Raw genomic sequence first — 22515 nt, 5'->3', positions numbered from 1 at the left:
GATGCAATTGTGTGGCTGGAGCAGGGAAAAGGAGGAGAAACTGCTTCCTGCCGTGTGCTGCAGGGCTCTGGCTGTCTCTCGCCTACTCTAATAACCCCCAAATCCCTTCTTGGAGCAGCTGTTTGCCAGCTTGACAGGGCTCAGCCTTGGGTTGCAGCTTTGTTTGTGGCTGGCAGGGCGATGCTTCCCTGGTTTAGCTCTTGCCTATGGATTTTTCCGCAGCTCACTAGCAGGGCTGCGTGCAGGGAGAGCTTGGCAAGCTCGTGGGCGAAAGATGGAGCTTTGCTCTTCAAAGAGACAGCTCTGGAGAGGAACACTGGGCACCAGGAGGGCCTAGCCCTTGAAGAGGTTGGTTGGCCCAGTTTCACTCGTTCTCTGGTAGCTGGTGCTGGGATCAGGGACCAGCTGCTGTGACGCCACCAAGGCAATAGACAGGGCTCCACATGGCTGCTTTAGAGTTTACTTCCAAAAATGCAATACCTGAATACCTGCGTGCACAAAGCAGCTGAGCCTGGATGGAGCAGAAGCGCAGCTGCCCTGAGGAACTCGTGCCTCTGGGTGCGAGGCGCTGAGGCCGTGCTGCCCTCTAGGAGAGGTGTAAATCTGCCCAGGCAGGCGGTTCCCTGCTTCCTCCACACGCTCCTTGCTAGAAGCATCACTCGGCTGTCCCTTTTGGGAGTGGTGGGTCAGGCCCCTTTGGTCATAGAGGAGAGCTTTTGCATAGGCCAACAGAAGTGCTGGCGTTGCAGCGATGCAGCGCAAACTGCGTCACTCCAGCTCCTTGTTCTGAAATAGCTTGAGGATGTGATTTTCGATAACCTGTTGGACTATGGCAAGGAAGAGAAAGGAGAGAAATGAAACCCAGGGAAGCCAAGCCTTAAAGAAGCCAGTACTACTGCAGGCAGGACATCCCCTGGTTGGTCACTGTTTTGCTCCTGTTTTCCAGTGGGAGGCAGGGGAACTGCTTTCTCCAGGGGCCTGTCCCCAGCTCCCCTACCCCAGCCCCATCTGCAGTGTACCTCTGGTTTGGGAGGGGGAACAGGATGCACGCTGATTGCTGTTTCTCTGTGTGGCAGAGCAGGGAGCTGTGGTGGAAGGTCAGGGAAAGCCCCAGGCAGGGCTGGGAGCTGGGAATTGCCTGGAGCCTTTTCCAGGGAGGGAAAACCAGGCTCCTTGCCAGGCATGCAGCAGACACTTGCCTTTCTTGTGTCCCAGGGCCACGGCCAGATCCATGGGGGTGTAGCCAGAATCCGCCTCTGTTGTCAGGTCGGCACCGCGAGCTGCAAGCAGGCAGTGGAGATCAGGGCTCCCCTGCCGACGTGGTAGGCACACAGCAAGGCAAGAGGACCCCCGAAGGGGGCTGGTGCCTGTCCTGGGTGGGCACCCCACCCCGTGACATCCCCAGATTGCTTGATTTCTCCCCCCAGGCAGGTCACGCTCTCTCCCCAAGGTGGTTACCGACAAGCAGCGATTCAAGGTGAAGGACTAAGCACGGATCTTCCCCATTACCTAGTAGGGCCTCGACACACTTCACGTGGTTGCCGCGCACGGCATAGAGCAGAGGGGTGCCGCCGTTCTGCAGGGAAAGGGAAGGTGCCGTCAGTGCTGGCCTCGTGGGGCCATGCTCACCCAGCCCTCGAATTTGCAGGGCACGTGTGCAGGAGCCACGTATCCATTGAACTCAGCTCAGCCAGCCCTCACTGCTATCCTGTCCCGTGCTGTGTCGTGCTGCCATGCTGCTCAGGACTGAGGACCCTGCTGTGCAGCCTCAGCCAGGCTGGCCCTGTTTCTCCCAGAGCGGTAGGTCCCAGAGCTGCTGGCTCCCCTTTTCCCCCCCTCTCTCAGCTCCAGGCCGGGTGTTTTCTCACAGAGCGGCTCTGTGCACGTTTTATTCCTTGGTTCTCTGTATGTAATACAATAACTTTGTATTACTTTAAGGATAACCTGAATTCTGAGCAGTTTCCTTGCACCTGGTAAAATCACCATCAGGAGCAACTGAGGAAACTATTTAAAATTATTATCCAGATTAATTTCTTTAAATAACCACGTGAGCATGCAAATGTGCACTGCAAGCCTGGGCAGCAGCTAGGAGAGAGGCATTGGCACTAACTTGTCCCAGAGTGGGAGACGGAGTAGCAGCGATGTGAACTCATTGCTGTTTTTTAAAATGAGCTCTGCAGAGCTCCATGCAGGGCTCGGTGACACTCCCAGCACTGGCACGGTCCCTGTGGCAGCCTGGGCCCAGTGGCACTCACCCAGTCGTAGATGTTGATGTCCACGTTCCTTTCCAGCAGCATGATGACAATGTCCGTGTAGCCACCCATGCTGGCCAGGGACAGGGCGCTCTCCCGCTCCTTCGCCAGCGCGTTGGGGTCAGCGCCCTGGGGATGGCACAGGCGTTAGCCCCCGAAGGGTGAAGGAGCTCTGCTGAGACAGGGGGTGCTCAGCGCAGGACCTGTCTTCCTGGTAGCCCCAGGAGCGCTGATCACAGAGCTGGGCCTGGCCGGCCTTGCAGCCTGTGATGCTCCATGTCCAGGCAGTGCTCTTCCACTGCCAGCACTGTTGTGAGCTTCACCCCATCCACAGAGCTCAGTGGGGAGGAGACAGCTCACGCAGCCCCACTGACCTCTCCTGCGCAGGCACCTTCCCTACTACTGTCTTTACAAGGTACGTTTTAATCATCAGACATCTCAGGTGAAGACTTAAGAGCCTTTCTCCAGTGTCAGTGAATTAAGCCTGATGGTTCCTGTTACGGAGCCCCTTTCCCCTTCACCAGTAACAGCATTAGCAGCCCTGTCTAATTAGAGGCTTCTGCAATGGCCAGGTCTTTCTGTTACTGATTTACTTAGAAAACCCACCCTGCTCTCTGAGCCCTGCTAGCCACGGCCCTCTCCTGGACTTTGTTATACCCTTTATCAATGTATCACCTCATTTATTTTGGTTTCTATCTGTCGCTTTGGTGATGAATTGCAGTCTTGCTGCTAACGCAGCAGTGGAGTCAGTGTTTGGCCAGAGCTTATGTGGCCTGAGCGCTCGCTGATCCGCAGACACGTGGATGGACATGGGACTGAGCTTTGGGAAGCGGCTGGATCGAGGATGCGCGGGGATCTGGTTCCTGCCTGGCCCTGGGACAGCCTCCAGCTTCAAGCCTAGCACTCGAGGACGATGCAGCAGTGAGTTCGTTAACTGCAACAAGACCTCAGCAAACACATTTGCTGGCAGATTACAGGGCCCAAGTGATAAGCCTGAACTCAAATTACCAATAAGCAGATATTTAATTACAAACAGTTATTGCTAGCTATGAGATAAAGCTCTTCACGCTCCTGACTTAGTCCAAGGCCCAAAGGGGAGTTGCATCTGACAGCGACTGTCTGAGCCATTAGCTCTGCAAATGCATCCTCCTGTTCAGTGCCATGGGAAGAAGTCAGCTGAGATGGTGCCAGGACATTACTGGGCTTCTTGGGCAGGAGCTGGGGGCTGGGAAGTCTCCTGTTAACCCAATGCTGCGCTAGCACGTGCCCTTACCCATTCCAGCAGGTGACGGACTGTTTCAATCTCTCCAAAGGCAGCAGCCCAGATCAGGGGGGTGAAGCCTCTCTCATCAGGTTTATTTACCAAGTTCTCGCCTGCACAAACACAGGCGAAGCATCTTACATAGGTAGAGCAAAGACCCCTCTGCTCCTTATCCCCCCCCCCAGGGAAACCCAGCAAAGGCTGTAAGACTAAACCAAGGGTTTATCAAAGACTGCATTATGGCAGGACTCTACATGTTCTGGGGTGAAAACCCAACCCATTGCTGCTTTTCCACATCCTCTTTTGCTGCAGCAGAGACAACATGTGCACCATGGTTGCCTGCATGGGGAGACTCAGGGTAGCCCAAGAGCAAAACTTCTTGAACACCGGAAAAAGCCTAGGCAAGGCCGAAGGAGACACGTACCTTTCCGAAGATGCTCCTTCAGCTGGCTGAGCTCACCTTGGGCAGCTAATTGGTGAATGGACAACGCTGGGGGATGGAAGGAATTAAACCATCAGGACAAAGCGTCTGTGGGCAGCCTCCCTGCTCCATCCCGCCACGGTCAGACTTTCCCTGCACCCGGTAGGACTCAGGGCACCTGCAAGTCTCTCCGAGTCCGGGGCAGAGGTAAATGCAGAGCCCCAGGCCGAGACCCCAAAAGCCCAGTGGGTAACTAGCACCCCTCCACCATTCACTGGAGGAACCAGCCAGCCATGGCAAGAGACCGTCCCGTCCTGTGGGAGCTGCGAAATGCCAGGGTGTCAGGAGATGGGGGGGAGGCTCCAGTCCCACTCTCCCCAACTGCTTCCACCCCATGTGCCTGTGGTTGGAGACGTGAAGCCCGCGATAACTCACTGTCCAGTGTGGCGGGAAGGGCCGAGACCTCGTTGCCCCGCTGCCTGTTCGTCAGCGTGTTCGAGTGCCGCAGGGGGAAGCCTGTTCCAGAGAGAGGGGAAAGTCAGGGCACATCTTCTCAGTACATGGGTAGGAACTAGACTGTCTTAAAGCTGAGAGCTTCAAAGGTGGCCAAGCACTCATGTCAGCCTAATGTGCCTTATCTGAACTGTTTCCTCCTATCCTTGGTAAAACCTGAGTCCTGCAAAAATGGAATTATTCCCTTGCAAGCAAAGAGGCTGGAGAGCCAGGTTTGACCAGTGGGCAGGGACCAACAGCTGAACAGAGAGGATAAAACACAGCCTGGATGGCTACCCATGGAGGGGCACAGCCCATCAGGGCACGGTGGGAGGCAGAGCTCTTGTATTAATGGCATAATTGCACGTGATATCATACCGCAGGGGACATGCTGAGGTTCATCCTTGTATTTCCTACCCTTGAAGAACTCCACTTGAAAATCTTAATGTGTTTTCAACAAGCATGTTATAGTTTAGTTAGGAAAGCACATGAGTGTGTAATCTCCAATTCCACTGCGTGGAGCTGCAGCGACCTCTCACTGCTGACACGAGTCATCAGCAAGGTCTAGCTTTGGACTCGGCCTTGCCACGTTATGGGACAGACTGGCGGCAGTAAAAGGCTTTTCTTCCAGCTGCCTTTGTGGGACCAAAGACCCCCCATGGCTGGCAGATGAGCTCTCCCATGCCTGTCCTGCCCCAGGGCTGCACGCGAGGGTCTGCGAGCGCCGGGCTCCGCCATACTCACTGTCGAGGGCCGAGACCTCGGTGCTCCGCTGCCTGTCGGTCGAGGTGGCCGAGGGCTTCGGGGGGGCGCCTGCTTCACGTGCAAAACAAGGCCAGCGGTTAGGGGCCGAACCCCAGGGGATCCGAACCCGCTCACGTGCGGCGAGCCCTGCCCCGGCCTGCTCTCTGAGGCGACCTGGGGTGGGGGTGTGTTACTGGGGGTTGTTATCTGGGGGAGGCTGTTATTTATGAGGGGGCTGTTATCCAGGAGGGGGTTGTTATCTGGGGGGGAGGGTATTATCCAGGAGGGGGTTGTTATCCAGGGACGGGGTTGTATTTTTGGGGGGATGTTATCTAGGAGGGGTTGTTAGCTGGGGGGGTTGTTATTCGGGGGGGGGCTGTTATTGGGGGGGAGGGTATTATCCAAGGAGGGGGCTGTTATCCAGGAGGGGGTTGTTATCTGGGGGGGGAGGGTGTTATCCAGGAGGGGCTGTTATCCAGGGAGGGGGTTGTTATTCGGGGGGGGGCTATCCAGGAGAGGATTGTTTTGGGGGGAAGGGGGGTTGTTATCCAGGAGGGGTTGTTATCGGGGGGGTTTCTTCCAGGGGCTTTGCAGAGGCCCAGCTCCGTGCTCCCCCCACCCCGCTTCGCTGCCCGGACCCCCCCAGCACTCACCCTCCGCGCGGCCCGAGCCCCCCCGGGGGGCGCCGCCGCCCCCGGTGCCCGCCGGCTCCTCGGGAGACGCTTCTCCCTCCGCGCCGTCCCCTCCCTGAGCCGGCAGCTGCCGGGCGTCGCCGCGGACGGCGGGGGCGGCTCCTCCGCCTTCCATGGGGCAGCGGCTGCACGACAGAGGCCTTAGGAAAGGGACAGAAACGGCGACACGTCCCGGGCCGGGCCGGGACTCGGGGCAGGCCGCGGGCCGCCCCGGCGACGGGCCTGGGCTCCCCAACCAGGAGCTGCCGGGCCTCAGCGCTTCCCCTTCCTCCGGCCCTCGAGCCTCCGCCGCGGGGGAGGCCGCCCGTGCGGGCCGGGCCCCGGCGGGGGGGGTGCTGGGGGCGCCCCCCCCCCCCAACCCCGGTGCCCCCGCGGCGGGGCCGGGCGGCGGAACGGCGGGGCTGGGGGAGGCGGTTTCCGGCCGGAGCGGTTTGGAGAGGGCGCCGCGGGGGCCGCCGGGCGGTGGGCAGGGCAGGGGAGGAGAGGGGCGGGGCGGGGCCTCGCCGCGGTTTCCGGCCGGGGCGGTTTGAAGCGGGCGCCGGCGGAAGCGGAAGTAGCGGCGGGGCGGGCGGGCGGCGGGATGGAGGAGCCCGAGATGCAGCTGAAGGTGAAGAAAGGTGAGAGCGGAGCCGGCGCCGCCCGGGGTCGGGGCCAGCCGGGGTGAGTCTCCGTGACTCCCGGAGTGACTCACCGTGGGATGAGTCGCGACAGAGCTCTGCGGGCCGTGACGGGGCAGGGCGAGTCGCGACAGGGCACTAGGGGCCGTGCCGGGTTAGTCGCGACAGGGAGCTGCAGCGACAGGGCGAGTCGCGACAGAGCTCTGCGCGCCGACAAGGCCAAGTCGTCACCGGGCAGGATGCTGTAGCGGCAGGGCTAGTCGCGACAGGGCCCTGCGGGTCGTGACACGGCCGGGCACTGCAGCGACAGCCCCAGCACGACACGGCCCTGCAGATCGCGACAGGCTGAGGCACGGCAGGGTGTTGCAGTGCCGGCCCAAGGTAGGGCATGAACGAGCGCTGGGGGGGGGTGGTCGCGACAGGGCACTGCAGGTCACGATAAGGGATGGCAGGCTGCGATACGGCTAGTCCCGACGGGGCCCCCACGCTGGGATCCCTGGAGCTCCCCTTCCCCGGTGCCCTGCTCTCGGCAGGGTTTTGGGGCTCCCCCTTGCCCGGGCCTTGCCCCGTGCCTGGGGCAGACGCACCCAGTTTTTACCTTCTTTTGCTCCTTTTTGGCCGTCTCGGTTCCCGCCTCTCCCTGCGGGGCTGCGCTCAGTCATCTGCAGCATCGTGCTGAAGAAGTGAGGGTCTGCAGTTTGGGTTAAACCAGCGTGTCTGGAAACTGGGAAAAACGCACCAGCGCTGCGTGTGTGGCCAAGGCCGGGGCCATCCCCGTCCCCATCACGGGCTCAGCAGCCCGCTGCGGCGGCGGCTGGCCTCGGGGAGGTGCTTGAGAACTTTAAAGGCCAGTAGAAACGGGTAATAACTTTGCTAGCAAAAAACATTCCAAGCGAAAAGCGTTCCAAGGGTGTGGATTTGGAAGTAAAACGATCTTCTAAGAACTGCTTTTTTTTGTGCCAAGCTGCAGATTGCGCAGAGTCCTGTGTTGGTTGAACTGAGAAAGAAACAAAGAATCGGCAGTAGCAGATGGTAAATAGCTGTCCCCTGTGCTCAGTTTATGCTGATCCCAAATAGTCAGGGGCTGCTTTGTGTCCTTGAGCATCAGGACTCTTGGGAAGGTGGTTTAATGCTAAATGTTACTGTTGTGGGTGCTTTCCTTGCTCATGTGGTCTCACATGCTAGAGAGGAACGTTCAGGAGAGTGTTCTTGTCTGCCAGATAACCAGGTGTGTGGCTTCCTCCTCTCCCGACTCCTCCCTTGTTTACCTGCCCAGCTGTATGAATTCTTGCAGTAGGTACCACTCCGTATCTAGAAGGGAGGTGGATATCAGCTGTATCAGGAATGTGAGCTTGGCAGGTGGACATAACTATTCTCTTAAAGTCTTGCCTTTTGCATTCAAAAGGTGTGGCATGTCTGCCATCATAACAAAACTGCAAATATCTGAACAGTTGTCACTGAAACAAAAGCTGTGGAAGGAGAAGAGAATCATTTTCCTTAAAATAGACAATTATGCGGAAGCCAGAAGGTATTCCACTTCAGTGTGTTGAAAATGCCCCTCATTTTTTGTTGTGATTGAAGGAAACTCACACCCACTACAAAAAATGAAACAATCTGTGTGTGTCTTGTAATTATTAGGTATTATGAGCCTTGAGTTTATGCCTTGCAAACTCGTGGAGAAAGAGACATCAGAGCTGCAGTGTAACTCTCAGCCTGCGAAGACTGAGTTGAAACCTAGAGCTCTGCTGTCCTCTTATGGAGGGCCCCCCCCCCCCCCCGAGTGCTGTTAGGCTCTTTCCATCTGCTGACAGCCTCTAGATGGGTCAAGGGGGGCCCAGCGACAGGCCAGGTCAAGTGGTCCATGCTACCAGCACAGCCGGAGCTTCAATGGGCCTGCTGGAATCAGTGATGTCCCGGTGTGATTTGTCTCCAGCTGGTGCTGAGCTCATTGCTGGCTGTAGATCCCATTTTGGGGAGGCTGGAATGCAAACTGCCTGTTTAATGTGAAAGCAAAACCCTGTTAACAGACTAGTTATCCAAAATAATTGAGGTTTTGCTCTGATCTCTCTTTTTCTCTGGCACGTTGTAGCCTTTGAAACTTTGAGCCTTCTGTCACAAAGGCCCTGCAGGGCGCTGAGGCGGTTGTGGCATGAGCGGTGTGCAGTGGGTGGTCTCTGAGCCTTTCCAGCTTATGGCAGGTTTCAGAGACTGCATGGGGGATGACACCAGTGCTTGAAGGGAGCCTTTGCAATCCTGTGTTCCTCCCTGTTTCTCCCCGCTTTCTACAACTTGGTTGTTCTTCTTGTTGCAGTTACAGACAAATTCACAGAGAGCATGTATGTCCTGGCCAATGAGCCATCCGTGGCGCTGTACCGGCTCCAGGAGCACGTGAGGAGATCCCTTCCAGAGCTTGCACAGCACAAGGTGAGTCCTGCTTTGGTTTGGGCTCGGGAGCTGGGAGAGAGTCGGGCACGGGCTGCTTTCTTGACCTGGCAGGTCGTGCTGGTTTCGCCCGCCTCTGGTGGGAGGGAGGAAATCGCCCATCAGGGCACAGGCGCCGTGGGCAGGGAAGCGAGGTGTGCTGTGGGTCCCACGATCCACCTGAGCTGGAGGAATGAGATAACTTTTCTCAGATCAGCTGGTGAATTTGCAAAGAACTGGAGAGTGTGACTGATCCTCCATGCTTTTGCCGCTGGACTTGAGCATAGAGACAAAGAGAAATGAGTAGTCTGTCTCGTATGGAGGGAGGAGGGAAGGAGGGAGATGTTAAATCTTATTACCCCTAGTTATGCTGCAAGGTTTTTATTTCCTACATAAAATGAGGAGGAGGGTGAGATGGGGAGTGTGAAGAAACAAGTGAAAAGAGCCCACAAGAGGCAAAGCAGGATAATGAATCGCATCTCACAGCTGTGTTCCTGCTTTCCTCCAGAGCTCGGAGCACAGGCACTTTAATGCCAGCCTTGTTGTCCTTCTCCCTTTCCTGCCAGTCGTGATTCATTAGGAGTGATGTCCCATGAATAGATTACTGCTTCATGTCTATGCTAATGCACTGTCAGGCCCCATTTTTCACCTTTGCTTTACAGCCCTAGTTTCCAAATTAACCTGGATCGTGACACTTTATTATTCAATTATTTATTAACATTTTATATATGTGTCTGTGTGCAATGGTAGGTACATGGAGAAGTATGTGTATGTATAGCACGTGCCGATACGATCGCATCACTGGGATACGGGAGTGAGGTTGTAAAGTTATTCCTGAGCTGTCACTTGCTTTGATTTAATCAGAATAGTCCCAATTTCAGGGAACGTGTCCAGAACAAAAGGAAATTGAGCAAGTTGTATGACAAGTCATGCAGAGGGAAGAGATCCGTTTCCATCACGGAACAATTTGTAACAGGGATGGGGGCGAGGGGCAGCACAGAAGCGCTAATGGAAACGACAGTGCAGTGAATGCGCTGGACACAGAGCGTGTTGCTAGGCAGTGAGGTGTGTGCTGGGCAAGAGCTCTCAAAAAATCTGATTTTTCTCCTTTTTCCTGCTAGGCAGGCTTGTCTTTTCAGTTATTTGCAGTGCTTTGTGACCTCTCTGAGTCAGCTAAGTTCATTTCCTGGCTGCTGCCATTCCAGAGAATCCTCTTTTTTAGCCAAAATTGCTGCTGCTTTTCGCTTTCCTCCTGTGAGAAAGGAGGTCATGTCTTCCTGTGGATTCCCGCAGCAAGTGAAAGGGCCCTGGGCATCCCTGTGTGCCTGCAGCCATCACGAGCATCAGATTGCCTTCCTGTTCAAGCCAGCCCCCACTGGGGCGGTGATTGCCTTCAAACACAAGAGCGAGCTCTCCCTGCAGAGGCAGCAGGTGTCAAGGTGAAGGTGAACTAGCTGTGCGGTGCTCTCTGCCCCAGGGCCGCAGCCAGCAGGGCACTGCCCCAGCGCTGCTCCGCTGGCTGTTCGCTCCTCTAGCGTTAGGAAGCATTTCCCAACGCTTGCTCTGAGTTTCCGTACCTGCTGCTGTTTAAGTCTGTTTCTTTTTGCCCAAACCGTTGGCACTTTCAGTTTCTTAAACTGTTTTTTGGTTCCTGTCTGTTTAACGGTGCCCTGATATGGCAAGAGCTGGGAGAAAATGGAAAGAAAACTATTAGTTGCAGCTGAAACAGTGGATCCAGAGCTGCTGCTAGTGACTTTTCTCCCAGCTTCATCATCTCCAAAGTTCGATTCGGCTCTTTCAAGGCTGCAGCATCGTGTTTGGGAGCATGCTCTCCTCCCTGCCGGGCCCTGGTGGTAATTGTGAGACTTAAACATAACTCAGCTAGGTGAGCGTCCTGACTGCACTGCCAGGCTGCTGATAACGAGAGCTTGTGGTCGGGTTATCTCTGTTGTCCTCGATTCCGCTCTCATTCTATCAGCTTCATGCATTGCTGTTTGCGATGAACAGGCTGGGCTTGTCAAGCTCTTGCACCCAGGCAGCCAAACCCCTGGGAGAGAGGGATGTTCCCTGGGGCCCTGCCAAAGCCATCGTCGCTGCAGAGTGTTCAATTAGATGGGGATGGATATTTTGGGTTGCTCTGCCAGAGCCCATCGGCTTTGTGGCAAGACACTGGAACAGGAGGGTGTCAGCGGGGCTGTGCACCGTGAAAGTGCTGTCAGATTTTATCTAGATCAGAACAAAGGCATTAAACAGAGGTGGCTTTAATTCTTCAGAACGGAAAAGAAGAAACAGGAATGTTCTGTGTGGATTCCCCCTCATGTAATTTAGTCCCAAGATGAAGGTGATGTATAAAAGGAAACAAGATTTATTGGTGGTTTCCAGCTTTCTTTGGCCCATGCAGCAACTCCATCTCTGGCTGGCAGAGTTCTACTGTGATGCAGTCTTTGAAATTCCCAGAGGGCTTAAACCTAGGAAAAACTGGGAGGGAGAGGGAGAAAAAGTTTATGCAAGGAGAAGGTCACCTCCATGCCTTTACAACAAGCAACTTTCTTTCATTTGATTAAAAATAATCTTAATACCTTCCTTGCCATCTCAAACTCTCTAGGCAGATTTACCACATCACTGATAAGATACAGCGTGATGCAAGGCCCTGGCTGCCTCCGTGCGCCTTAGCGGTGCTGCTAAGCCCTGCTCCCACTCTGCACAAAGCAGCCTTTTTGTATTTCCCCTGTTCTTTTGAGAACTTATACCTCCCCATTAATTTACTGCAAGCAACAGTGATACATCATTAATGCTATTGTATATTAATAGCTGGCTTTAGCTATTAAATGACATCCAAGGACACGTCCTGGGAATTTAAAGAAAGGCCATCACAAAGAGATTAAGAAGTCAGGAGCTCTAGGGAAAGACTCTTGTTCCTAATTAAGGACATGAAAATCCCAGGAAGTGGTGGAAATGCTGGGAATGGACATCACTGGCTCTGATACAGGATGATGATTAAAATCTACTGGTGCTCAGAAACTCCAGGACCAAAGAAAAAACACTGTTGTACCAGACTGGCTTTATCATCTCCACCACTTTTTCACAGGAACTTTGCAGCCATCTGTTTCCAGCTTTCCAGCTCTGTCTCTGTGCTCTCATCCTGTACTGGGCTTTGCAAGCTGACAATTGATGCTTTGAATTGTCCAGAGACTGCCTTGCTGCTGGCGGAAATGGTGCTGATAATCCATTAGCTGGGGTCTCCTTCCCTTTGTGGGTCGGATTCTCCTTTCACCAGAGTGGTAGGAGAGTGCTGCACTAGTGACGCACATGACTGAGTCAGTGTGATGCTGGGCTCTTAAACATCACTAGAGATCTGCTAGCACCTCTTGGAGAGAACAGGCTGAGTAGCTGCAGGAAGATCCTTACTTCTTTTGCAGCTACCTCTGCCAGCAAAGTATGTTTTCAGCAGCAGATACAGTGCTGTAAAATGTGACTGGACTCTGGGATGAGTGTGGACCATGGAGGACAGTGTGTGGAGCTGTGAGTCCTGGGTCAAAGGACCCTCTCCTGCAGAGAACTGTCCAGAGCATTGCATGCAGAGACTTGGTTTTTTTTTTTTTTTTGTAGTTTAGAGCTATGTGGTCAAGTGTCCTGATGTAGGACAGGCTTTGAACAGCAGAAAGGATTTTGGATGCAGCCCAAGCTCCTACCCGACCTCCTTCAGTCATAAAAAGAGGCCCTTGGATTTCCTCTGGCCTGTAACTAGAGTCAGCAGAATAGACTTGAGAATTAGCTCCCATGAGAACATATTTTAGAGTGCCTGAGCTACTTGAGGACTTTTGAAAAAGTCATCTATTGAGCTACACCTCTGAGTTCAACTACATTTTCGTTGCGACTTGTGCATTTGTTTGGTGTTCCCTTTCCATGGAGCTGCTGTGTACAATTATCTCCCAAGCCAGAATTAGCTGCTTGTAGTTCTGCTTGAGTCTGTGTGAAGTTTACAGGGCTCCTTCTAATCCCTTGAAAGAAAAGGCATTCTGAATGTTCTCATTATTGAATACTGACTATTACTTGGGTTCAGACAGCCAGAGTTTCAGAGCAGACTGGAGGACGGGGAAACCTGTGACTGTGAAAATGCTTGAGAAAGAGAAAGAACTTTCAGCGCTGCAAAAGAAGCTGTTCTGCCTGGTTTTGCGTGAGACTGAGGACTGGACTTGCCAGCAGCTGCGTTAGTTCTGATCCTAGCTGCCTTGCCAGACCAGGCATGCTAGGCGAGCTGAAAGCTTTGAAATTTCCAGCTGGTTCCTTACACTCAGTTTAGCTGCTGGTTGCTAGGAGCCTGTCGTACCTTGGCTCTCAGCTGGCTCATGGGCACATCTACAACCAAGGGGAATTTTGCTAGAGCATCCAAAGCATTGGCCCGAAGCAGTAGCGCTTTCAGAAATATGCACAATGAATGTTTCTTTTAAATACTAGCGCATGGTGCTCAGACCCAGAGTGTGTCAAAGCCGTCAAGTGCAAAACAGTCTAAATGCAATTTCGAGTGAAAAGCAGTCACAGCCCTTGTTTGGGCAGGCCTGGCAAAGCGTATCTCAAGGGCTGCACTGCTGAGGACAGCATCTGTCTAGTGTGCCCCTAACAATGCCTTGTTCTCATTCCCTGTTCTGTGATCTGCTTTCAGTCCGACATGCAGAGCTGGGAGGAGCAAAGTCAAGGAGCGATCTACACTGTGGAGTACGCCTGCAGGTACAGGAGACCTTTCCAAGGAAGAGGGTTGTGCTTGTGGGCACAGGCTTTGCAAGTGTGATGTGAACAGCTTCTGCTGTGCTTCTGTTTCTCTCCCTGGCCAACACCAGGCAGGCAGCAGGGAGCGTGGTCAGGGTGGAAGTGCCTCAGTGTGAGGCAGTTCTCTGAACTGTTACCATGAAACTTGGCTGCTTCGCTTTGATTAGCAAGCCAGCTCTTCCCTGCTTTTGTGTCCAGTGCAGAGCTGCCAGTCTCCTGCAATAAATCAACCCACTAGCTGGGGTCTGAAGATGCAAAACACTGTATAAAGCTGAGGCTTCTTATTAACAGTACCCTCCTGTCAGCGTGTGTGTGCGCACTAAAAGAGCGATGCCCAGGAAAGTATTAACCAGTCCTCCTTCTCCCTCCATCCCCCTCTCTCTGTTTCAGTGCCATAAAGAACATGACCGACAGCAGCGTGTATTTCAAGAGCATTGACAGTCTGCTCAAACACGCCATAGCCATGAAGGATCAGCTGAACTCTGCTCAGGGCCGCAGGTAGCAAGGGATGTGCGACACTGACTTTCCGTTACTGCCCTACCTGTTTATCTGAATGACCGTTCTGGCTGACAGGCTTTGGTGATGTAATGCAGCCCAGTACAAATAAGCCAAACAGTTACCTCAGTAATGTGATTCCACGCTGCTATTTAAAGAGTATGCTGTTTGCCTTAGTGATTCTCTGGTTTTGTTTACCTTGGGAAGCAAATAATACTGTTTACAAAGAGATAAGTGCAAAATAATTTATGTCTTTATTTAAAAAGGGATTTTTTTCCTGTAATACGTTAGATGTTTGTCATGTCAAAGGCATTTGGAGTGTGATGATGTCACTGAGATGGAGCAGGTCAGAGGCTGCATTTGGTGCTGTTCTGTTATGTATGTGGCTCTTTGTGGGAAGAGTCCCAGAAAGATCTGGAGAGAGAAGTGGTGCTGACAGATGTAGCAGAAAGATGATGCATTTTCATATGTTTGCAGTGGAGCTACAGCTACTAAAACATCTTCTAGCAGATGGTCTGAGTCTAGTGTATTTGTCTCTCCTGAGAGCTTTCTTGGTATTGGAGTCTGACTGTGTGGGAGTGAGAAAATTCCAAATGCCCGTGCTCCTCGCTAGCAGTTTTGAATGTCCATCCCTGAAAAACCACCATGGAAAATGGGGTGTCTGTCTGTCTGTCTCTCTCTCTCTCTCTCTCTCTGCAGAATGACTTTGTTTTAGACACTCATGGTACAAGTTCCATGTTTTTCTAACTCCCCATGTGGCAGGGTCACGCTCAGTTCAGCCCAGCAGAGAATTCCTAGTTGTGCTTGCATGTGGTGTGGCTGTGAAGACTGCTCTCTTGACACCCACGGAGGCTGGCATATGCTGCTTTGCCGTCTGCACACCCATGGCTGTCCATAAGCCATGCTTGTCTAAGCTGCTCTCATGCTGCAAGCAGTGAGATTTTATTTGAGGGAGCCCCTGGTTCTTCACGTTCCCATGGCTGCTGGTGTCCTTGCTGCCTGCTGGACGTGACTGTCTCTTTCTCTTTACAGTACTGTTGCCCAGCAAGCCAAGAATCCTCCAGCCAGCTCCTGATTTCAGACAAGACTGGCCATCCTCTGCCTTGTCCTCAGCCCAGCTGTGTGTCCTCCGACCACTTGGAGGAGGGAGAAACCTGCTCAATCTGTGAAACTGCACAGATGCCTCTGCCTGCCTCTCCATTTCAAATACCAAGGTGCTGTACCTGAGCAGGCAAATCCTGCCGCTGGGATCAGGCCTGCCTTTGGGGATGCTTTAGGGAGCAGCTCCGTCCTTCTCTGGAGCCCTTTGCAAAAGGGAGATGGGATTGTTCTGCATTTGTCCTTTCCTGTTCTTTTTTGATGGTGGTCTGTTATGAGGCATTTTTCTGTCTACCTCTTGGTTACAGAAACATCTCAGAAAAACTAGGTCTTGCTTTCAGTATTTTGTAGAGGACTATGTAAGAAAAAAAAAAAAGACTTGAAGTAGGCACACTCCAGCCTTGTTCAGGAGGCATTCTGCAAGAAGAGTTTTTCATGTGTTTGCCAGAGAGTTGCTGAGTTTGGTTTTAGTGAGAACAATAATAAAAAGAAAAAACAAAGTCCTGTCTAAAGCTTTCCCCTCTTACTCGCTTGGGCTGGGTGGGGGGGATTCTGCATGTTTCAAAGGGCAGGGAGCAAAACAAAGACATGCATATTAGAGCTTTTCAAGAGAAAAAGAAACTGTCCTGCTCTTCCGAGAAGGGGGGGGAAAAAAAAAAAGGTGGACTTTCTTCATCCCCTGTCAAGCAGTGGAAGCAAAGCTCTACACATAGCTTTGGAGATCACTTTAAAAGGGATGTAACTTCAATGTTAATCTTTCCTTGGAACCAACAACTCTGCTCTGCTGAAGAATTTAAGGATGCGATTTCCTTGGGCTGTGGAGGAAAGTGCAGAAGAGACCTTGAAATCATAGAAAGATGCTTAGTCTGGGCTCTCCAAAGCTCAGTAAATGAAACAAAGCGGTATTAGACCCAGTTCCCCCGAAAGTACTGTTTTGTAACCATGGATTGTGTTCAGGGTTACAGATGTAGTAACTTAGGAGGTTAGAGGGGATCTGTTTGGATCAGCGGCCTCCCTTCACTCCCTGAAATGCTTACAGATTGCTGAATGACCAGGAACTGTTGCCAGACTGGGATTGTGAGTCACCAGCAGTGTCACCTCAGAGCAGGCCTGCAGTAACAGAGTGAGTTAAACCTGCTTGTGTTTCACAAAAACAAGCACTGCCTTTAGTACTTGTGCTTTCTGGCAGGAGGGACTGGGGGCTCAGGGCAGAGGGCTGAGCACTTTTGGGTTTCAGTGGAGATGGTATCCTCTCAGTAAAAGGAGTGAAGAGCATCAGGCTGCAGCTGCACAAACTTGTCCTCCGTGGCTCTGCCCACTCTGAGCTCACCAGGCAGGTTAATGTAGCCAGACTTTGGGGAGAGAACCAAAGCCTCTTCCTCCATGCAGGAGGACAGAGGATGGAAAAGCAGTCATCCACCCTGTCTGATGATGCTCCTTAACGTGTGGGTTCTGGCATGACCTATGTTAAGCTCTAAATAGAAATGCAGATCTTGGCCCTGCTGCCTACAGCTGCCCTGTGATAAGCTGGGGCAAAATGGTCCTGCTTCCACTCACACCAGAGTTGAATCCTTCCCCGCAGCTCCAGGTTTCCGTGACAGTATATTCCTCATCTCCTGGGTGACGCTGTTCCAGGGCTTGCCCTGTGCCTGCAGCAGGCCTGACTCAGCTGAGAGCGTCCTGTGTGTTCGGGGCAGGTTGTAGCTCTCCTTCTCGGAGTGGGGCCCTGGGCTCCCTGAGGAGGTGAGGTTGCTGCTGGCTGCAGAGTCCATCTGGGACTTGCGCTCCAGAAAAGGAGGGAAGGAAAATTCTCGGTGGATCTCAGGCCGGGGCCGGGGTGCAACCACATTCTTATTGTTCGGGTCATTGACACATGCTTCACCACATCGGGCAGAGTCATTCTCATAGAGAGTATGAGAGACCTCAGAGTGGCTGCGACGTGAAACTTGGGAGGCCCTTACCAGTGCATGCGTCACTGTGATCAACAGGACAATGATGCCAGAGGAGAGAATGCAGGCACTGGCAATGCCAGCCTTGAGTTCAAACAGCAGCAGCATGTAGATGGCAAGAGCTGGAAGGAAGGGAGAGGGGTAATATAGCTTAGGGAAACTAGGACTAAAGTGACGCATCTGTCCTGCAAAATTCAGGCCAGAGAAATTGCCTAGCAAGGGCTGGTCATGAGGAACAGAAAGAGAAGATGTGGGCTGTTCTCAGTGTGAAGGCTTGTGCTGGGGAGCTCTTGTGCCTTGAAACTCCCTCCCCGCAGCCCACAGGACGTTCACGTCAATAAAGGCAACTCCCAAACCACCTCGCAGGTTTGCTTTGTCCCCCTTGCCACCTTCACCTTTGCGAATGCCAGCTGGTGCCAGGGCCCTCAGCCTTACAGCGATACCATGGTCAAGCTGAGTGACTCGGGCCTTTCTCCAGCCCAGCCACCTCTGTCAGCAGCCAGGCACTCACGCTTCGCGCTTGGGCCCTGAGTAGTAGTGCCCATTGGGCCATTAGCATTGGTATTATTTATCCACAGGTGAGCAGGAGCTGGGGTGAGACCAGAACCAAGCCAGGCTCCTATGGGGCTGCTGCTGAGCCCCTGTGCCTCGCTCGACCTTGCGGGACAGGGCTCTGTCTGCCTCGTGGCTGATAGACTTGCACCTTGCAGCCCAGCCAAGCGAGGGGCATTAGCAGAGCTGGAGTGAGCTGGTGACACCCTTTGCAAAACAAACCTGATCACAAGTAGAAACTCAGCAGCTCCCAAACACTTGGCAATGAGTGTGGGATGTGTGTCCCGGACTGACAACGCACAGTCCCTGTTGGGCCAAGCGTGGGCTGGGCTGGCAGGAAATGGGCACTTGCCTGTTAGATAGACCGAGACCCCACAGCAGAACAAGCCGATGGCAGTGTGGCGAACCATCCGGCTGTCCAGGAGGAACCAGTCTGCTCTGCAAAACAGGTGAGAAACATATTTTGCTGGCTGGCTCTGGTGGGCGAGACAGCTCGGGGTGGCCTCCTGGCCCTGGTCTCAGCGCTCAGAAGTGTGATGCCCTGGTTCCTGCTGAGGAACCAAAACCCCTCAGCTCTGCATTGCTAGGGAGTTCACAAGCCCAAGGATCTCTGCTCAATGGGGGATCCCCCCAGCTGCTGGTTTGCACACCTCTGGGGCAGTTGACTTTCTGTCCCGCTCTGGAATAGGAGCAGGCTTTAAGATCACTTGAATTTTGAAACCTTTCCTGCCTGGTTCTAGCTGTGTTTTGGAAACCAGATGGGGGCAGGGGCTGGAGAGAGGGAGCAGTGGCTTAGGGCTTTTTGCAGGTGATTATTGCAGGGGCTGAAGAGCAAGCAAGGAACAAATCAGAGGCAATCAGGCTCTCTCCCCTTTTAAGAAAAGAGTGGAAAGTAAAGTGCTGGTGCGCTGGATTAAGCAAGGTCAGGTTGTCTTTTCAGCTTTGGGATTGGATTTCTTTGCTCAGCTCAGATTCCAAGTCTTTTGTTCAGACGTGTTTTTGTGTTTGAATTGTGCATAAAACACATCAAAAGACCAGTCCCTTTCCAGCAGGGCCTTTGTCTTGTTTGCAGCACCGCAGCGCCTGGGCCTGGCTCGCGATGCCATGCTCTTTCTGCGGGCACCGTCTCTGCGCAGAGACTGGAAAGCGCCCGATGGCTCCGCTCATCCAGCTGCTTGAGCGCATTCCTGTCTTCAGAGCCAAATTGACCTGGCAAACCCCAGTGCTCGCCTCGCTGGGCTTCGGAGGCTGTTGTCACTGAAGGCTGCCTTTGCTAATTGGGAGAGCAGGATGTGGTCATTAGGGGATGCGACGCAGTGGGGACGGGGTGAAGGTCGCAGGAGCGATGCCAGGGGACCGCAGGTTGCAAACGAGCGCCCTGAGAGATGCTGGCGGGACTGTGACGCTGGGAAGCTGCAAGCTGTCCCTGGGAACGACTGCCCGCAGGGAGGCTGGGGATGCACGTAGCTTTGCTGATCCTGCCGGGCACCTCCAAAGGCCCCAGACAGTAACATGGAAGGGGGGAATGTTTGGAAACAACGGCCCAGGCAGCCGCACAGCCAGTCCTCCCGGCAGGACCGGCCCTTGCCTTGCTCCTCTGCAGTGGCCGGCTCCCTCCATCCCGTGGGATGGATCAAGCGGCTGAGCGATGCTGTCTCCCCCGGCCTCCACCCCTGCCTCCCAGGCTCGTTGCGGCTGCCTGCGGCCGGGAGCCGTTAACAGACCCTGGCCCCGCTCCCGTTCCTCGCTGGCTCGCGGTGAAGAGCAGCCACTTTGTTTCATTAATTACCTGAGCTGGGGCGGGAGGAGGGGGGAGGACTTTGTTCGGAGCTGGCTCACGCTATCGAGCGCGGTGCTGAGAAGCGGAGCGCTAATTCAGTGCGACAAGGCCAACGTGGGAAAGGGCCCGGGGACGTGAGCGGGTCCCCTAATGAAACCGGTGCCCGGTGGGGCCGGGCCAGCTCAGCCGCGGGGGGAGAAGGGCTGGGGCAGCCCCCTCGGTGGGGCTATATGTCCTACCGGCACCTCCTGTCCGAGGTGCTGAGTGCAGGGTGCAAGCGAGATCTCTCCTCTTCCAAGAGCCTGTCCTTTTCCGGCCAAACACGAGTATAACCCTTGGGTCGCAGATGGGGAAACTGAGGCACGGCAAAACTTGGTGATCTGCCTGAGACCAGCAAGAGCGTTACACCGGGTCGGGAACCCAGGGCTCCCGCCTACCAAAGCCAGCCCACAAGCAGCCTCTCGCTTTGCAGGGGCGCACAGAAGTATCGTCTAAAATCAGATTGCTTGGGAACGCTTTTCCTGCTCGGCGAGAGGCGCTCGCGGGGCTTCGTCGCTGTGCGAGGGCTGCGCTGACCTGCGAGTCCTTGAGCGAGTCGCCGCTCTCCGAAGTGCGGCCCCGTCCTGCGGCCGGCACGCGTGGTCTCTACGCATGTGACTTTGCATTCGGCTGCCTAATTAGTTGCTCGTCCTGTTTCGCACTTAGGGATTTCAAAGATGAACCTCACAACTTTGAAAACGAGCCTTTTACAGCCCAAATCAATGCCAGATCTAGGACAAGTTTACAGCTGATTGGGAATTTTCTGCTATCCTAGTCTTCCAGCAGAAGCTGAGCTTCCACAAAAAGCAAAATTTAGTATGGGAATTTTTGGTTTTGCAAAAATATTTTGCTCTCCTTTGTTAATGAGCGCACTAAGCATCATCTTTGCTTGGAAGATGCTGAGATGAGACATTTCTCATTTGCTGGAGTGCCTCCAGATGTTGTACTCCATACGGAGCATTATACATTAAAGGTTTTGTCTGATTAGGGGCAAAACCAAATGTTGAAACACTGTAATTTCCTCTAAACGAGCTCTGACTTGCTGAAGTCAGAGTGGTCCCAAAACAGTCCTGTGGGGGCCGTCACATGAGTTACAGCGAGGGGCCTCCACGTACAGAGCGGTTTCCACATTTAAATCTGTTCATTTGCAAGTTGCTTTTCTCTTTCAACGCAGGTGAGGAGCTGGCGCTGGGCCCGGGCCAGCCCTGGCAGAGAAGCCACCAACCCAGTCCAGCTCTCAACAGAGGAGGGAGAGAGGGACTGTTTCAGAAACATTTCTGCAAGTGTAAATGTGCTAGTAATGATTAAGTCAACACATGTCTTACGGTTAATGATTTCAGGCCTAGAGTCATTCTCGTGCTGTGCGAGTCGCCTTTGAAATCACCCCAGCGGCGACCCGAAGCGCCCGGCTCTCCCGCTGCTAACAGCGAGGTGTCAGGGTGGCTCCTGGGCACTGTGATACCTTGCTGGGATTTTCTCATGCTTTCTAGAAAGTTTACTAGCAAGGGGCCATGCCCACAGCGAATGTCTCCTCGAGGCCTGGATCGCTGCAGCAAGAGCGCCCTGATCCCCGCCGCGGTCGTGGTTAAGTTCCTCGCAACTCCCGCAAGCTGCTGCTCCCCTTTGCAGGGGGACGCAGCGAGCGGGGGAGCCTGTGGCACAGGCTGGAGCTCGGGGCCCCTTGCAGGAGAGCGTGCGGGGCCGGCAGGGCTGCGCGTGAGCCCCCGGGGCGAGGATGGCACCCTGCGAGGGCAGCCTGGCCCTGCAGGAGCTGCAGCCCTCTGAAGCCCTGCAGTCCCCCTGCACCCTCCAAGCCCTCCTTGCACCCCTCGTTTTCCCAAGCCCTTCTGCACCCCTGCAGGCCCCCGACACCCTCCCTCCCCTGCACCTTCCCCTCCAGCGGCCCCAGAGCCCCGGGTGGCCCCTGCACCCCAGCTCCTGCCTCTCCTGCACCCTCAGCACCCCCGGTGCCCCAGATGGACCCAGTGTCCCCATATCCTCTGACCCTCGGGCCCCACTGCCCCCCCCAGCCCCTCTGCATCACCACAGCCCCCCGGTGCCCCCCGGCTCTCACCGCTCGGGCCCGGGCTGTCCCCGGCACAGCTCGGTGCTGAAGTAGCCGTGGAGGAGGCAGAGCAGGAGGCAGCTCACGTTGAGCACCAGGCAGAGCGCGGCCAGCACGGCCGAGACCGGCAGCAGCACGGCGGCCGCCGCCGGCGGCAGCGCCCCGCTCCCGGGGCCGCTGCCGCTCCCGGGGCCGGCCCGGCCCGCCGGCAGCTGGAAGATGAGGCTGGAGGCGAGCAGGGCCATGGCAGCGGCCAGCGTGCCGAAGAGCAGGAGCACCGTCAGGGTCCGCTGCGGGTAGCCGGCGGGCATGGCGGGGCCGCCCCGGCGGGCACCGGGCGCCCCGCTACCGGGTGGCACCGAGACCGGGAAACCCGCTGCGAGCGGCGAAAGTTGCGCCCCGCTCGGCGGGCGCCTCCCTCCGCGCCCCGCTGCCCGGCCGGGGCGGGCCGGTCCTGCCCCCCTCGGAGCCCGTCCTGCCCCCTCGGAGCCGGTCCTGCCCCCTCGGAGCCCGTCCTGCCCCCTCGGAGCCGGTCCTGCCTCCCGGTCCTGGCCCTGGCCGCGGGGAGCTAGAGCTGAGCGGCCCCCCCGGCCTAATTTCCACCCCCCCACGCAAGGGTTGCGCCTGCCCCGACGGGGTCCCCGGCCCTGGGAGCCTCTCGGCTGTGCTGCAGGGGCTGCGGCGCTGCTCGGGGTCTGGGGCTACAGCAAAGCGGCAGGGCTGGGGGGAGCTCCGAGGAGCCCCCGGCTGGGGCTCTGCACCCTCCTGGGGCTGAGTGGGTGGAGGGATGCGTGGATGCATGGATGGATGCGTGGATGCACGGACAGACAGGTGGGTATCGCCGCTGCGACGGCCGCTCCGAGCAGCGTA

The 22515-nt window shown here is 55.0% G+C and overlaps 3 protein-coding genes across 7 annotated transcripts; 1 reads left to right on the top strand and 2 right to left on the bottom strand.

Annotated features, from left to right (window-relative positions):
• Positions 1–444: 444 nt before the first annotated feature.
• Positions 445–6210, bottom strand: RFXANK (regulatory factor X associated ankyrin containing protein). 2 transcript variants are annotated; one of them, XM_068919903.1, is made up of 9 exons: positions 5824–6210; positions 5171–5242; positions 4370–4450; positions 3938–4003; positions 3526–3626; positions 2256–2381; positions 1510–1576; positions 1200–1280; positions 445–827 (listed from the first exon to the last, which is right to left on the bottom strand). In XM_068919903.1, exons 1-9 carry the CDS (start codon positions 5975–5977, stop codon positions 769–771), a joined length of 807 nt encoding a protein of 268 aa, XP_068776004.1. In that variant the 5' UTR covers positions 5978–6210; the 3' UTR covers positions 445–768. The 2 variants fall into 2 exon arrangements, with proteins under 2 accessions (XP_068776004.1, XP_068776005.1); XM_068919904.1 differs by having other exon boundaries at positions 5171–5239; positions 5824–6209.
• Positions 6211–6357: 147 nt separating this feature from the next.
• Positions 6358–15760, top strand: BORCS8 (BLOC-1 related complex subunit 8). Of its 4 annotated transcripts, none has more exons than XM_068919619.1 (6): positions 6391–6479; positions 7450–7511; positions 8791–8903; positions 13564–13628; positions 14058–14165; positions 15195–15760. In XM_068919619.1, the coding sequence occupies exons 3-6, from the start codon at positions 8814–8816 to the stop codon at positions 15235–15237; spliced, it is 306 nt and encodes a 101-aa protein (XP_068775720.1). In that variant the 5' UTR covers positions 6391–6479; positions 7450–7511; positions 8791–8813; the 3' UTR covers positions 15238–15760. The 4 variants fall into 4 exon arrangements, with proteins under 4 accessions (XP_068775719.1, XP_068775720.1, XP_068775721.1 ...); XM_068919620.1 differs by having other exon boundaries at positions 6391–6522; XM_068919618.1 differs by lacking the exon at positions 7450–7511 and having other exon boundaries at positions 6358–6479.
• An 80-nt stretch (positions 15761–15840) lies between these two features.
• On the bottom strand, positions 15841–22054 carry TMEM221 (transmembrane protein 221). Its single transcript, XM_068919617.1, has 3 exons — positions 21655–22054; positions 18114–18199; positions 15841–17331 (listed from the first exon to the last, which is right to left on the bottom strand). Exons 1-3 carry the CDS (start codon positions 21954–21956, stop codon positions 16814–16816), a joined length of 906 nt encoding a protein of 301 aa, XP_068775718.1. The 5' UTR covers positions 21957–22054; the 3' UTR covers positions 15841–16813.
• Positions 22055–22515: the final 461 nt, after the last annotated feature.

This window comes from Struthio camelus, chromosome 26 (assembly GCF_040807025.1).
Source record: "Struthio camelus isolate bStrCam1 chromosome 26, bStrCam1.hap1, whole genome shotgun sequence".
In the NCBI taxonomy this organism is placed as follows: Eukaryota; Metazoa; Chordata; class Aves; order Struthioniformes; family Struthionidae; genus Struthio; species Struthio camelus.
Note: the sequence above shows the minus strand (reverse complement) of the source record. Positions and strands in the feature narration are given on the sequence as shown.

Coding starts and splice junctions, on each gene's coding strand:
- BORCS8 (XM_068919618.1), top strand. CDS start 6,443: ATGGAGGAGCCCGAGATGCAGCTGAAGGTGAAGAAAG. Junction 13,629..14,057: donor ACTGTGGAGTACGCCTGCAG/GTACAGGAGACC, acceptor TCTCTGTTTCAG/TGCCATAAAGAACATGACCG. Junction 14,166..15,194: donor AACTCTGCTCAGGGCCGCAG/GTAGCAAGGGAT, acceptor TTCTCTTTACAG/TACTGTTGCCCAGCAAGCCA.
- TMEM221 (XM_068919617.1), bottom strand. CDS start 21,956: ATGCCCGCCGGCTACCCGCAGCGGACCCTGACGGTGCTCCTGCTCTTC. Junction 18,200..21,654: donor GGACAGCCCGGGCCCGAGCG/GTGAGAGCCGGG, acceptor CCTGTTTTGCAG/AGCAGACTGGTTCCTCCTGG. Junction 17,332..18,113: donor GGTCTCGGTCTATCTAACAG/GCAAGTGCCCAT, acceptor CCTTCCTTCCAG/CTCTTGCCATCTACATGCTG.
- RFXANK (XM_068919903.1), bottom strand. CDS start 5,977: ATGGAAGGCGGAGGAGCCGCCCCCGCCGTCCGCGGCGACGCCCGGCAG. Junction 4,451..5,170: donor CGAGGTCTCGGCCCTCGACA/GTGAGTATGGCG, acceptor TCTCTGGAACAG/GCTTCCCCCTGCGGCACTCG. Junction 4,004..4,369: donor CCTTCCCGCCACACTGGACA/GTGAGTTATCGC, acceptor TCCATCCCCCAG/CGTTGTCCATTCACCAATTA.